The following is a 15,223-nucleotide window of genomic DNA, read 5'->3' on the forward strand; positions in this document are numbered from 1 at the left end:
AAAGAGCCTACAAGTCAATTAACAAGGGGGTTAGCCACGAGGGCTTCTCCCAAACAAGGGAGCCTCTGGGAGGCTGGTACCTCCAGGGAGGCTAATGTAGTCAGCCTTCTTCACTCACCAAATATAGTTCTAAGCAAAAGATTTAAGAACAGTCTCCCCAAGGTCTCAGGGTCCCAGGTCTCAGGTCCAGCAAGCAGCGTCTCCAACTCAAGCTCCAACTCCAGGAAAATAAACAAGAACTGAACCACAGGAAGCTGTCACACCCTTTTAAAGGGGCTCCTTTTTCATCACTTCCTATGCCTTCCTCTTAGTTTATGTGTCCAATCACAATAGCCGCTTTGCTTAGGACTGCCCAGGGGGCAGTCAGTCAATTCTGATTCATCACCCAGTCTTGTACATGTGGGTTACAGACTTCCCAACTTGTGAATTAAGTGGTGATGTTTTTACCTTTGGTGATTAAATCTAAAGATGGGCAGGATAGATTTAATCTCATTATCACAAATCTAAAAGAATAAGCAAATCTTCTAAGTGTCACAATTTGTTCTAGTTCTAGACTAGGAGTTTTTAACCTTCTTTGTTTTGTGAATCCCTTTGGCAATCTGGTGAAGCCTATGGATCCCTTCTCAGAAAAAAAAATGCTTTTAAATGCATAAAATACATAGGAATTTTAAAAGGGAGCCAATTACATTGAAATCAGTATCAAAATATTTTTAAAATAAGTACATGGACTTCTTATTAGGAAAGTCCTGTGTTGAGGCATTAATAGTCCTCTCTTTACTCCATTTATTCATTAAAGTAGTTAGTTGGTTTGCCATTGTCTAGACCAGTGATGGGCAAACTGTGGCCATGGGCCAGATGCAGCTCCCTGAAATGTTCTATTTGGGCCGGGTGATATTATTCCTAATCTGACAAATACAATGAGTAGGATACAATACAATGAAACTTGGAAAGAGTTGCCTTAGAAACAGATTGACAGATGAGCATTTTCTTTCCTTTGGTCCCCTCTTTAAAAAGTTTGCCCATTACTGGTCTAGACAGAATTTTAGAGATTGGCATCTACTCTCCCTCGCTATTGAACCTCCCTATTGCCACCATCACACACACTCAGAGTGAAAGCATAAAAAGTGTTCACACATATCATAGACCACCCCCAAAGTATATTTAAATGGTTTATGTTTCCAGTGTGTTTCGTTTCACCTCAGATTTTAGCATTGCAATGTGGATACCAGCTGATGTGATCAAAGAACTCTTTCCACAGTTCTCTTGAATAGCTCAGAGCCAACTGTTACCAAGGACCGTCTTTCTCATTCAATAAAACAGCTTGAGATTCCTCAAAGAGGTTTTATAACACTGTTGTCCTTTTACTATGTAGTTCTCTGCCTTGAAATTTCTCAACTTTCCTTTCCCAGATTTTTATTGGAGAGCTGTCCATGTATTTCATAAAGTCTACCAGAGAAACCTTGATTGCCCAGGAGAAAATGATTTTGACTGGAGAGTGCTGTTATCTGAGCCCACTGCTCCGAAGGATTATTCGGTTTATAGGTAAGTTTCAATAAATACACAATTAGCCCTTTGATTTCAAAGAAAGACCAAAGGTGATACCCAATGAAATTAAGTTTTACAAAACTTTCACCTTAGTGTAAAAATAACTGTTGAAAATTTTCAGATAGAGCAAAACTTCTATCAGAAATTCTATCCATTTACCATGTAAAGCTGGTTCAGAACAATTTTCAAATATGTTGATTTTCTTTAGACACTAAAAGTGAAACTACACATTTCAGAGCTCTTTGTGAATTATTGCTACCTTGATTTCCCCTGTGCTGTGTCTGTCCTTGAACATTGTCTGTGTCACAAGATGTAAAACCCAGAGAATGAGGAGTCAGGAGACTTTCATGATTGCTGTGGGATGTTTTAACTCATTTTTCCTTTATATAAAAAAAGTTTGAAAATCTTCAAGACAAAAGCAATCAATCAATAAGTATTAAATTCTTACTTAATAAACAATAAAGATAAATGATACCAGGAGTATAAGAACAAAGAATTTTTAAATCTCTATTCAAATAATAAGCTTATGTTCTAACAAAGAAACAAGAGTAGATATAATATTCATATGTGTATAAAGTTTATACTGTATAATTAGAATTTTGGACCCCAGGACTACGTTTCCCAGAACTCCACTTTTGTCCTTATGTTTTGGAGATAAGGTTTCTGTAACAACACCCTTCCTTGCATTCTTCTCCAGCTTTTGCAGTCTGGTAAAACTGCTCTTTACTTCAGGATATACTTTTCCTCTACTTTAAGTGAATTATTAATAAATCTTATAAAATATAATAGAGTTATTGGATATTAATTTTAATCTTATTATATGTATGCATACTATAGATATATATGCACAAAGTGGTTATATATGAGGTAGTTTGCAAGGGGGACAAATCATATAGAAGATATCTCACCTGTATCTTAAAGGAAGATGGGAATTCTATGAGGCAGAAGTATGGAGGGAGAATATTCCAAATGTGGAAGCCAGGGCAAAGGCTCAGGGATGGAAAATGGAATGTATTGAATGGGGACTAGAGAAAAAAAGGTAGTTTGGTTAGATTGCAGAATTCTGGGAAGGAGAATGGCTACGTCCAAAGATTCTGGAAAGATATGTAAGGGACAGATTGTATGAGGCTTTAAAAGCTGAACAAGGAAGTTTCTACTTCATTCTAAAGGCAATAGGAAGGGGTCAGCTGAGTAGCTCAGTGGATTGAGAGTCAGGCCTAGAGATGGGAGGTCCTAGGTTCAAATCTGGCCTCAGACACTTCCCAGCTGTGTGACCCTGGGCAAGTCACTTGACCCCCACTGCCCACCCTTACCACTCTTCCACCTAGGAGCCAATACACAGAAGTTAAGGGTTTAAAAAAAATAAAAAAATAAAAGCAATAAGAAGCCACTGGAATTGGTTGAGTAGGGGTCAACCTAGAGGAGAGGTCACGTGGGTCTGAACTAAAATGGTAGCTTTGTGAGTGGGGAGAAGGGGAAGGATGTAGGAGATTCCCCAAAGCTAGAAATGATAAGATTTGGCAACTTATTATAAATGGAAGAGTTAAGCATCTAAGATAATGCTGAGATTATGAACCACATTGAATCTGAGACATTGAAAAGATGGTGTTGCCTTTTAACAAAAAGAAGAAAGTCTAGAATATGGGGAGGTCTAGGAGGAAAGATAATGAACTCCATTTGAACATGTTAAGTGTAAGATGTCTCTGGAACATCTAATTTGAATTTTTCTATTAAACAACTAGACACACACACACACACACACACACACATACAGCCAGAACATATCACTTGATGTGAGTAAAGATGACAAGTGGGAAGAGAGAAACTTAGGAAATATTAATTAAAAAGCAAATATTTGGGAGCTATAGCTAGCCATTCTAAATTGGCCACTCAGACGTGTGTATGTTCTACCAAATATAATGTAGCAATTTTCTAGTTCACTCTTTCCTAGAAAAGCAATGATATGTTCTTTTGTGTTCTATTTAATATATTAGTAGTTTGTTATAATGTTCTACGTTATTTTACTTCCCACTAAAAAGAGAGTAAACCAGGGAAGTCATGGTAAACTGGATGAAGAGAGAATGTGTGTGCATATACATACGTGGGTGTGTGTGTATATATATATATGTGTGTGTGTGTGTGTGTGTGTGAGTGTGTGTGTGTGTGTGTGTGTGTGTGTGTGTGTGTGTGTGTGTAAGTTCGTTGAGACTTGAAAGAACGGTTAGACTCGTGATTGAATCAATATTTTGTCAAATATAAGGCAGGGTAAGAGGATCCCATCAAATTCACTGACATGGTGTACTGTAGACTGAAAAAAGATGGTACATGCTATTGCAAATAATAGGTTAAATAATCTTCCATAGAGCAAGTATAAAAGAACTGGAATGATCATTGGTATTAATCATATATGTAGGTGTGAATAAAGTCTACGTAGCCACTTACATGATATATAAATAACACATATATGTGCATATATGTGTGTGTGTGTTGTTCTGAGGAAGATTATTACTTAGTTATTAGCTTACTATTAGTATTAGACCTAGCAGGAAGGCCTGGAGAATTCCAAGACGGAATGGGGAAGCAGAAGTGGCTTTTGCTCTCTGAGAGAGACTCCATGGTGGTTGGGGCAAGTTGCAGCTGACTTTAGGAGACATCAGATTGCCAGAGATCCTGTGGAAAGACCATCACCTACTTATGGGAGATTTTGGTGGAGACTGCTAATCCCAACCTGAGTTGCAAGTCAACTTGGGCTGGGTCAGCTCCCAGAATCTACCCACCTGGAAGAGTATAGCAGGTGGTCCTGGAGGAGCAGAAACACCACTGGAGTGAGGCTGGACACTACTGTGAGGATAGCCACTTCAATCCTGCTTTTCTCTGGGCCCTGTCTTGATTAGGTCTGAGATAGTGTAGATAAGTCCCTTCCCTGACCCTGGGGTTTGCCCCTAGTCTGAAAAATGTAGTAACCCCCATTCCCATCCTTATTCTTAGTTGTCCCTGATTAAAAGTGTTATAAAACTCTTGCTTTTACTTGCTGGTTTCCATAGGCCTACACTAGATACTGCAGGGTGGCAGTTGGGCCTAACTGCCACTTCAGTAGCAGTCACCTCCTTGGCAGTAAAACCTAATGCCCCCCTACATGATAGGTGTTTTAGTTGCCTCTATAGTCCAAGCCTACTTAATTACCCTACATGGTTCCTGAAATTTATACCATTTGGGTACTTCCTTTGGGTTAAAGCATTTTTTCTCAAAGGTGCCTATAGGCACATGGGGTTTGAGAAGATTAAAACATTATTGCCAAGGCAGCCAGGTAGCACAGTGGATAAAGCTACCAAGTTATTAATACTTTTAAATTGATTAGATTCTCCTCCAAAAAGACAGGCACTAAGTAAGTAGGACAAACGGCTGGCATTATTGAGGGAGGTAAAAAGTCAAGAGTTCAGCAACTGTCCAGACGAGATAAGCAAATATGAAGCATCAGAATTATGAGGACCTACACGAGGCCACTGAGAAGCTGAAAAAAGGTAGCATCGGAAAGAATTCGTTAGGGACGTGCCCCAAATTTGGAAGTGGCAATTCCACAGATCAATTTTGTATCCATCAGAGTTGTGCACAGGACCAACCTTTCTTCATTAAGGTCCTTATAAATATCCAATAAATGACCAAGGAAAATTTTAAGGAAAAAAAGATCATATCTGTCTTGTATTTTTCTAGGTTTATTTTCACTAATGGGCATTGTTATTTCAGAAAAGAAAACATGCTCTAGACATGGAGTAAGGTAGATGAATTCAAATCCTGTCACAGATGCTTACTTAGCTGTGTGTTCTTGGACAAGTCACTTAACCTCCGTCTGACTCTGTCTCCTCTGCTATAAAACAGGGATAAAAATAGCACCTACCTCCCACAGTTGTTGTAAGAATCAAATAGAATAGTATTTGTTAAGCATTTTGTAAACCTTGAAACATTATATAAACGCTAATTTATTATTATTTCTTTGGAAAAGGTCCCAGTGAGGTGTAGGAGTGGGTGGGAGAGAAAACAGATTTCTTTTCATTAAAAATAATAATTAAAAAAAGAAATATTAGCATAAAGAGCTTGGTAGCCACATTTTCTAAACCAGTGATCACAAGAGTACATCTGCCATGTAAGAGCTTTCAGGAAGTCACAGCTCAGCTCTTTGTTCTAATAAAACAGAAACTTCATTTAAAGTATCATTTTTTAAAAATCTTGCCATTTTTCTACCTATTTCAGGACGTATGACAGATATTTTTTGGCCCCAAACCTCAGCCCGTTCCATTTTCCAAAGGGAGGAGACAAAGTACGGAAAAATTTATCCTCAGTAATAATTCAAGCCTGGAGCACAGTCAAAAACCACTCCGGTCTTCTCATTCCCAGACTCCTGGTCTGTGATGTCTTTCACTGTAAGCTCCTTAGGTGACAACAGCAACAAATCTAATGGGGAAAATACCCAGCAGAGCAAAGCCAAGGGAGTAATGTTCAGATTATTAAATCCACATAGGGACAGATGTTATCATCAAAGAATTTATTCTGAGAAAGAGAATCTAACTCTTCACTGAAGGAGCCAACCCAGCAGGAAAAGTGCATCATCTGGCCACATCGTCTTATTTTTAGACTTACGTTAGTCTAAATTTAACATGTGAGTCCCTGAAGGCTGGCATTCCTCTGCCGTTCTCTCCACCTCTGTTCTTTGTTGTTCCTTCAAATTCACATTTTGCCAAGCTAACAGTGGAAAAGTAAACATTTTCATTCAATCAAGTTGTTTCTTTGATCAGGGCACCACCAAACAGTTGGTTTCTTGAAATCTTATTCAACCGAATGAATTGTCTGCCATTTTGTAAGCATGGCCAAAGTCCATTTGGACACAGGGGACTTGGATCTCTCTCATTTCATCTCTTTCCCTCCTTTCCCTTATTTTTCCTTCCTAGGACTTTCCATGATATTTCACTAAGCTGTGACATACAGGAACCATGTTTAGTTCAAGATTTCACGCGACCCAAATTCTTCCATTTATTTTTTAACACTCTGAGACAAACACAAAGAGAAAGTTTTGCCAGACCCAAATTGAACCACTATTACAAAATAATGAAGTTCACCTGAAATGTGAGCTCTTTTGCTTGTTTCCCAGATTTAAGAAATGGCTAGAATGTAAATGGGACTATACTCTTCCAAATTTTAATTACCAAAGAGTAGTTACTTTAGTAACTATTAATATTGAAAGAAGAATGCTATCGGTTTTATTAAAATATCTTTTTTTTTCCTTGCTGTAATCCCTGGGGCTTTCCTCAGGGTGAGAGCCTAGAAAAATAGCCTCAGGCTCGGGGTACTCTATGAGTTAACACCCCTTCAAAACCATAGCTATCGAGCCCTTACTTATACATTTACTTTTAATAGCCAATCAGAGAACACAGTTCAAAGTAAAAGACACTTATTAGTCAAGCAATGTAGAAAATAAAGTAACATGAGCAGATGCCTCCCATACACCTACAAGGTACCCTGTTCAACAGCTTCCCACACCACCAACAGAGGGGGTGCACGTGACAAAGAAAGATGCACAAGGGGTGTAGACGTGATCAGAGAACATGCATGAAAAGGAACACACATGACCAGAGCCACCCAAACCTTTGGCAGTACCTTTGGCAGTGCTGGTTTCCTCTGGTGATAGAATATCTCCATTGGTCTTATAGTCATCGAGTTGTCCTCTGTCGTCATCTGCTACACTTCAGGGCCATCTGCTTTTCTCTGCTGCCATCCATTTGGATATAATGGTTGGAAAGATCTTTCACTGTCAGAGAGAGCTATGAGATATTTGAGACAAACTCCAAAGAGTGGGAGCCACCCCACCAAGCCAAGCAGCCAACAAATGCCTCCAAAGTCCCTTAGGAATTCTTTAGGTCCTTGGGCCCAGTTGACTATCTATCTGAAGAGGAAAAGACCTTTTAGCTCCATTCATTCCCTGACAAAAGACTGCATCCCCAATACCATTTCAAGAACTCTGTCCCCCCTACACACAAAGGAACTATGTTGAGGCTGAATTGTGGAGGCCTTTTCCCTTTCAAGTCCCTTTTTTTTTTGCTATCAAGCCACCAAAGTTAGGGACAAGATAAAAATATTAAATAAAGCAAACAGGACCATCACCCTCCACACAACCCATGGACTATATATCCCTGCCCTTATCATATATATCTTCCAACAGAAGAATGTGTCGGACCTTTTTTTTTATATATATTCTCTCCAGACAGAACAAAAATACTGTCTCTCTACATTGCTCTATAGAAAGACTTCATATTCAAGAAGACAAATTAGTTTCCCCTTCTTAAACACTTATCTTTATTGGAAAGGAGAGGAAAAAGAAAAACCTATCTAAACGTGCTGAGATTAAACTAATTATCTATCTAATAGCACCTGAGATAGTCGATCATAATGAATTCACTTATGTTATTCTTTTCATTTGGGATTGCACAGTTGCTCCATTATTGCTTCTAATAAAAAATTGAATAGCAAGCAAGTTTTCTGCCATTTAAATCAGGCCAAGGAGGGGAAAGGGCTGCATTGAACAAGAAGTGTCATGGTAAACAGCTAATTCACTTAACAACTAATTCATTGCCACATAATTAGGGGCATTCCAAATGAAGCATAAATATTTTAAATGCAGTTTCAAAGGCCGTGGTGTTTTATTGATGTAAGAATGAATAACATAGGATGTGTTTAATGGCTGTTCTAAAACAGAACTCTTTTACCATTCAGGAAATTTTTTCTAGAAAAAACAACATTTTCCTACATAATGATACATTGCTTCTTACATCCTATAGTAGCAACTGGAATATAAGGATTCACCCATTCATCTATTTGCTCTGTAAGCATTTTATGTGTAGAATACTACCTTGATAAGGAAGATACTAAGTTGAAATAACCTGTTTTTCTCCCTCATAGGCTTTGTGGCCTAACAGGTAGAAAGAGATGAATAATAACACAGATTTTGCTGAGATCTTGGTTTTTTTTCTTCCCACCCACAAGAAAAAAGGGCTCACCATTTTGTTACGGATATTCTATTGTTGTATGGCTAAGAGGCAAAAAATAGTCAATGGGAAGGATCAAAAATGTGTGTTGTTCACAAAATGATGGAAAGGTGCATGACAGGCGTGAGTAGAGGACAAGGCCTAGGTAGAGGTTATCAGAGAAATGTAGGATTGAAAAGAAAATCGGTTGGTCACATGTTAAGGTAGAGAAATGACCAATGAACAGGTTGGGCGCTCTCTGAGAATCTCGTGATATCAGGAAAAGATAAGAAAGATGGCCAGCGTATTGGGTAGAATCCCAGAGCAGACTTTTTGAAGAGATGGACAAGAAGAATCTCACAGGATGAGGAAGTGTGGACAGTTTGTGATCTCTATCGTTGGAGGAAATACCCATATCAGTGACCCCACAGATCTATTTGAATCCACAAGAAAGGATGAGTTAATTCTTTCTTCCTTAACATATATCTTTCCCAGAAATGCTACAACACTTTAATAGGCATGTGGGTCCCCAAAATAACAATAGCTGATGCTCATATTGCATTCTGGCTTGCAAAGTACTTTATGTACGTTATCTTATTGGATCTTAACCATCCTGTTAAGAGTTTCTAATGGAATTATTGTTCCATTTTACAGATAAGAAAACTAAAACTAGCAACATTAACTAATTTTCCTATACAGATACTCTCCCTAATAGTATCAGCCTATACATGATTTCTCCTCTTGTTCAATCTTTGTCAATAGGAAGCAGCAGAGCCATGATTTAAGCTTTTTTCCCCTATTTTTCTATTTCCAAATCCAAGACTCCATATAACTTCATCACATGATTGAGGTTCTTTGATATTATATGAAGGGTTGTGCTTGAGTCAGGAAGAACTGAGTTCGAATCTAGCCTCAGATACTTGCAAACTGTGTAACCCTGGCAAGTCATTTAATCTGTCTACTGTGGAAAGTTAATATTGAATTGTGAAATGATTTCCACTTTGGCTTCCTCAGAAAAACTATGTGATTTTAAAGCTAAAATAGTTTCGCCCCCCACCAGGCTATGAAACTATATTGAGTTCTTTTTTTGGTTAAGATCTTTGTAAAGAAATGATTAGGAGGGGCAGCTGGGAGCCAGGCCTAGAGACACTTCCCAGCTGTGTGACCCTGGGCAAGTCACTTGACCCCCATTGCCCACCCTAACCACTCTTCCACCTAGGAGCCAATACACAGAAGTTAAGAGTTTAAAAAAATGTTTAAAATAAATAAACAAACAGATAAATAAATAAATGCATGAAAAAAATGAATAAATAAATAATATAAAAAGAAAGGATTAGGGGTCCAGGCTCCTTAGAGCCACTTGACCCACTTGAGGGACAATGTAATGAAGACAACAGGCTCTGGGCAGCCATTTTGGACTGCAGTGATCCAGCCGTGTGGTAGGGACACACCCCTTCCTGTGATAATGTAATGAGGGAGGAGTTAAGGTCTCACTTCCTGTGTGACTATTTTCCAATGGTAGATGTCCTCAGGCAGGACTGAGTGATGACATCACAAAGGGCATATATTGCCATATCCAGGAAGTTCAGAATTTCTGCCCAATTCTCCTGACCAACTGCTCTCATATTTTTTCACCTTTTCTCCAGCATCTCCCCCTGCACAAACCTCTGCTTTTTTGCCCCACTCTGCTCTAATTTTTTGGCCTCTGTTAAGAATGTGATGGGAGTCCATTGGCTAGTTGAATTTTTCTTGTGCCATCTTTTAATAAATGTTTTAAAATGTAAGAAATATGGCCTCTGGAGAATTTAATTCATTCCTATTGGTTTCCCCAACTATAAAATGGAGATATCATATAGGACCTAACTCCAAGAGTTCTTGTGAAGATCAATAAGATATTTGTAATGTACTTAACTCAGTGCCAAGCAATTCTGCCTTTAACAAATGCTTGTTTCCTTCCTTCCTTACCTTTCTTCTTTTCTCCTTCCCTCCCTCCATCCATCCATCCATCCCTTCTTTCTTTCCTTCCTTCCTTCTTTCCTGGAGATCCACTATGATCCAGCTAGAGTATATGGATAAGTGCTGGATATTAGGAAAACTACTAGACCCAACGGGTAGTTGTTAACTTGTAAGGGCACTGGCAGGATGACCAATAATAATTCATGGCAATTCATGAAATCAAGCAAGAGTGTACATTTTCCCAAAGACCTACTAAAATTGTCTCCATCATTCATCCATCAACGAGCATTTATTAAACATTTACCATGTGCTCTCCAAGCATCTCATACAGACACAAACCAAAAAGATATCAGTGAGTGGGTTTGTTTGGGGGCAGGATGGGAAGAGAAGCAAAAAAAATAATGATATCTGAGAGCAATGCTAGTCTCAGTATAGTTCCAAAGTAAACAAATGCCTTTTCCAAGGAGCTCATACTTCCAATGACAAGCAATTAAGCAAAGCATAGAGCAGAAGGCTGAGAGTCACAGACCAGTATCAATTAGGTATCGCCAGGGATTTTGGAGCAAAAACAAGAACCAATGAGATGATTAAGAGTTAAGAGGATTAAGAGATAATAAGCGAGGTGAACACTGGAAGACCAAACTCTTGGACAGCTTCTGAGAGCCTTAAACTGTCTGGAGCATGACTTGCTGGGAGGCAGCCAATGCTTCCAAGAATGTAGGCCAAGTTCAGTGCTGGGGTAGCAGTCAGGGCAGCAGGACTCCTTTGGAAGCTTTTGGCAAACTCCAAATAAATCTTCAGGAGCCAATGAGATCGTAGACATTGTCTTGTTGATCTTTTTCAAAACTTCCTTAAGGATTGACTCCTTTATTTCTAGTTTATTCTGCACCTAGACGTTTTATCTCTTCATCTGCATTCATATCTTTAGCCTAAATGCTTATTATTATCATGCTGTGACTTGGCCTGTTTCCAAGAAGTTTCTATATTCCTATTCCCTATTGCCTCTACAATAAAATGCCACATCCTCTGACATTTTCATTTTGCCTTTTCTTTTTTTTTAATTAATTTGTTTATTTGTAACATTAAAGTTCCCAGCTATCTCCCTACCTCTCCTCCCTGAACTAGGGAAAGCATCATTTCCTTATTTTTATTTGTCGGTTCCTTTTCTGGAGGGGAACAAACACAAGTTATTCTTCAAACAATATTTTTTATTGCTGAATATAACATTCTCTTCATTCTGCTCATTTTGCTGTTTGACATTTAAAGCCCTTTACAATCTGGCTCCAACATGTCTTTCCAGGCTTTTCCATGATTCTCTATCATGCATTCTTGGTTTCAGTGAAATTTGCCTACTTGTTCTCAGCATGCCCAATTTCCTATTTTCCTCCCATGCGTTCCTACATACCTTCCCTCCTCCAGCACATTTCTTAAAATCCTTAGCATCCTTCAAAATACATCCCTGATACATCTCTTGTGTAAAGCCTTTCCTGACACCAATATCTGGGTTCCAGTCCTGCCTCTGACACTTAGCATCTATGGGATCCTGGGCAAGTCACTTCACCTAAAGAAACTAATTGAGTACATTTTGTAGAGGAGGAAAAGAAATTTTGAAGAAATTAAATAACATTCCTAAGGTCACACAGGTGGAAAATGGCAGAGCCAGGATTCAGACCCTTCACCTCCCTGACTGACCATTTCCTAATCATTAAAATGGGGATGACAATAGCACCTGTCTCCTAGGGTTGTTGTGAGGACCAAATAAGATAATGTATGTAAAAATAGCTTATAAACATTAACTCATTCTGTAAAGACTACCTATTATTAATAGTGGAGATCATTAATAATCATTATTGATTTAATAATAAGTATATTAGTAATAATTTTAATGATTACCCTTATTATTAGCTAGTAAGTAAGAGACATGAGACTTAAACCCACATCTCATGTCTCTAGGTTAGAAGAGAATCTCTATCCAATCCACATTGGGAGGTTTATCCATAAGAAAGCTGCCTAGAATCAGACTTAGAACTAGAAGGCAATTTAGAGATCATCTGGTTAAATCATCTCATTTTACAGATGGGGAAACTGAGACCCAGAGAGGGCAAGTGATTTGCCCAAGTTCACATAAGAAGTTCATGTCTGAACCAGGATTCAGACTCAGCAACCATGACTCTATAGTCAGCATCTATTCACTTTGTCTTTTTTTCAAAACATTTTATACACTTCTGCCTAATTGTAATGACCAACACAAGCTGCAATCTTTCAGAGGCTCCATTTCTCATCCTGGAATATTAAAACAAGCTTAAATAACTTTGTTGAATTAGAAGGAGGATCTGACTCACTTTGCTTATTGTAAAAGAAAAGCAACCATTTTCTTCCAAAATCTAAGCTTTTCCCTGCTAGAAAATTAAGCCCTTACCTCTCTTTTTATTCCTAAAGCTTTGATATAACTGAGCAATCTTTTTTTTAACTTACTTGAGTCCCTATCTCTAACTGATGTTTTTAGTCATTCAGTCACATACAATTCTGGACCACAGTACATCAATACTGTCCATGGAGTTTTCTTGGCAAAGATTCTGGAGTGATTTGCCATTTCTTTCTCCAGTAGATTAAAGCAAATAGGTTAAGTGACTTACTCAGGGTCACACAGCTAGTAAGTGTTTGAGGTAAGATTTAAACTCAGGTCTTCCTGACTCCAAACCCAGCTTTCTCTTCACTGAATCATCCAACTGCCTCCTATCTTCATTTATGCTCAACTAGAAAAAAAAGATACTGGTTTATGACAACAAACTTAGAATAGACCAAGAAATCATTCTAACTCCATGTCAATTCCACAAGGACTTTCTCAGGCTCTCCCTCTTACTGTGTCATGTGACAGATGAAATTTCTTCCATGCTTTCAAAATTTACCGATCTATCCCATTGTCTCCCTGGTGGATCACTGCCTCCAGAATGTCTTCTCTTTGGACATTCACTCCCTCATTCCCTTTTATTCATTTAATAAACATTTATTAAGCATCTGCCATTCACTAGGCAAAGTATAGGCAGTAAGCAGACAATTATAACCCACAATATTCTATATTAAATGTATTATAAAAATAGGAATGAGTACTATGTGAGATTGGGGAGAAATCTTTAGCAACACACAGGAGCAGGCATGACTTTTCTTTCCAAGTCTCAAGCTAATGGTGTTTGTTTAAAAAAGTTTACTATTTCTTTGGGATAGAGATAGGGATATGGACTGGACTTGTGATTCACTGGCTTAGGGAATTCCTTAGTATGGAAACTCCCTCTACCAAACCAGTTCAACCCTTTCTCTGCAAACTCATAGTCTTAGAGAATTGCACGAAGCATTAAGAGGTTACATGATTTCCAAGAGAAGAAATAAAAATCTACAGAAATGCAGGTAAGTCTAGAATGTAGAGGAGAATAAATATCAGCCACCTAGAGCCAACTCCAGAAGCAGAGTTCCTTTTAAGCCTCTACTACTTCCTCAACCTATCTGCCCAATTCTTGCAAATTAACTAAAACTACTTGACTTAATTCTCAGTCCAACTTCTATGCAGGAATGAGGTTTTCAGAGCACATCATTTAGCAGCCAGGCTGCTTCTGGAGAAACTGAGTGCTTGCTTCTTCTTGTTTTAGGATGGGTTGCCTTATTTCCAGGAGGACCCTTTTAGCCCTTTTAGAGTCCATGAGTGACCTCCACTCTCTTAACCGTGTTTCTCCTGCTCTTGCTGCTCCCTTTAGCAGCAATAGGTCCTGGGAAATATCTGGGGGAAATCACTAGTCATTCATTCATCACGTCTACAGTTCAATTCTATAAAATATGCTAGAAAAAATCATTTCTTCACAGTGCTCTTTTAAAAAACATGTATAGTGAAGACAAAATATGTGAACTTCCACTTAGCACAATCCATTTTGTCACATAGATTAATAGATTTGTACATAGACAGAATGAGGGCAACAATCGATCCAGCCCAGTCTCCAATTCTATCTTTTTTTTTTTAATCCTTACCTTCCATACTGTGTACTGATTCCAAGGCAGGAGTGGTAAGGGCTAGACAACAGCACTTAAGTGATTTTCCTAAGGTCAAACAACTAGGAACTGTCTGAGGCTAGATTTGAACCCAGCACCTCCTGGCTCTTGGCTACCTAGCTGCCCCCTCTCAAATTCTACCTTAAGCTAGTAAGTCAGACTACACATGGGTAACCAGTGGTTCCTTATCCTAGTCCTTAACTGCAATCATCACTGAGAGAGTTTGGACCAAGCTTACACAGTGACTTGGGAACTTACCAGTTGAGGAGATTGTATTTTGCAGATGAGGAAACTAAGTCTTAGAGAGGTTAAGAAACTTTCTCAAAGTCAATAGGCAATAAGAGGAAGAACCAGGATTCAGATCTGAGTCCTCTAAATCCCGCCTGAGCACTCTTCTTTCTATGCCAGAGGTTCCTAACTTTCTTTGCATCACAGATTCTTTCTCAGAAGAATGTTTTTAATGCCTAAATCAAATCACATAAGATTACAAAGGAAACCAATTTTAATAACATAACAAGATACATTTTAAATTTTATGAATACATGACACATTATATGATATTTATATACTATAATTTATATGAGTATATAAGATATTATCAAATATAATAATTTATTGTTTTAAAGAATTTTTTTCATTTTTTTTAAATAAGGAGTTAGACTCTGTCATTC

The 15,223-nt window shown here is 38.3% G+C and overlaps 1 protein-coding gene across 1 annotated transcript in view; it reads left to right on the forward strand.

Moving 5' to 3' along the window:
* PLPPR1 (phospholipid phosphatase related 1) overlaps positions 1–15,223 on the forward strand; it is a 171,182-nt gene that overhangs the window by 121,755 nt on the left and 34,204 nt on the right. The window contains exons 3-4 of the mRNA XM_044677197.1: positions 1,410–1,542; positions 5,938–6,032. Coding sequence (XP_044533132.1) covers positions 1,410–1,542; positions 5,938–6,032 — 228 coding nt within the window. The remainder of the gene's footprint in view (positions 1–1,409; positions 1,543–5,937; positions 6,033–15,223) is intronic.

Source organism: Gracilinanus agilis, chromosome 1 (assembly GCF_016433145.1).
Source record: "Gracilinanus agilis isolate LMUSP501 chromosome 1, AgileGrace, whole genome shotgun sequence".
NCBI lineage: Eukaryota > Metazoa > Chordata > Mammalia > Didelphimorphia > Didelphidae > Gracilinanus > Gracilinanus agilis.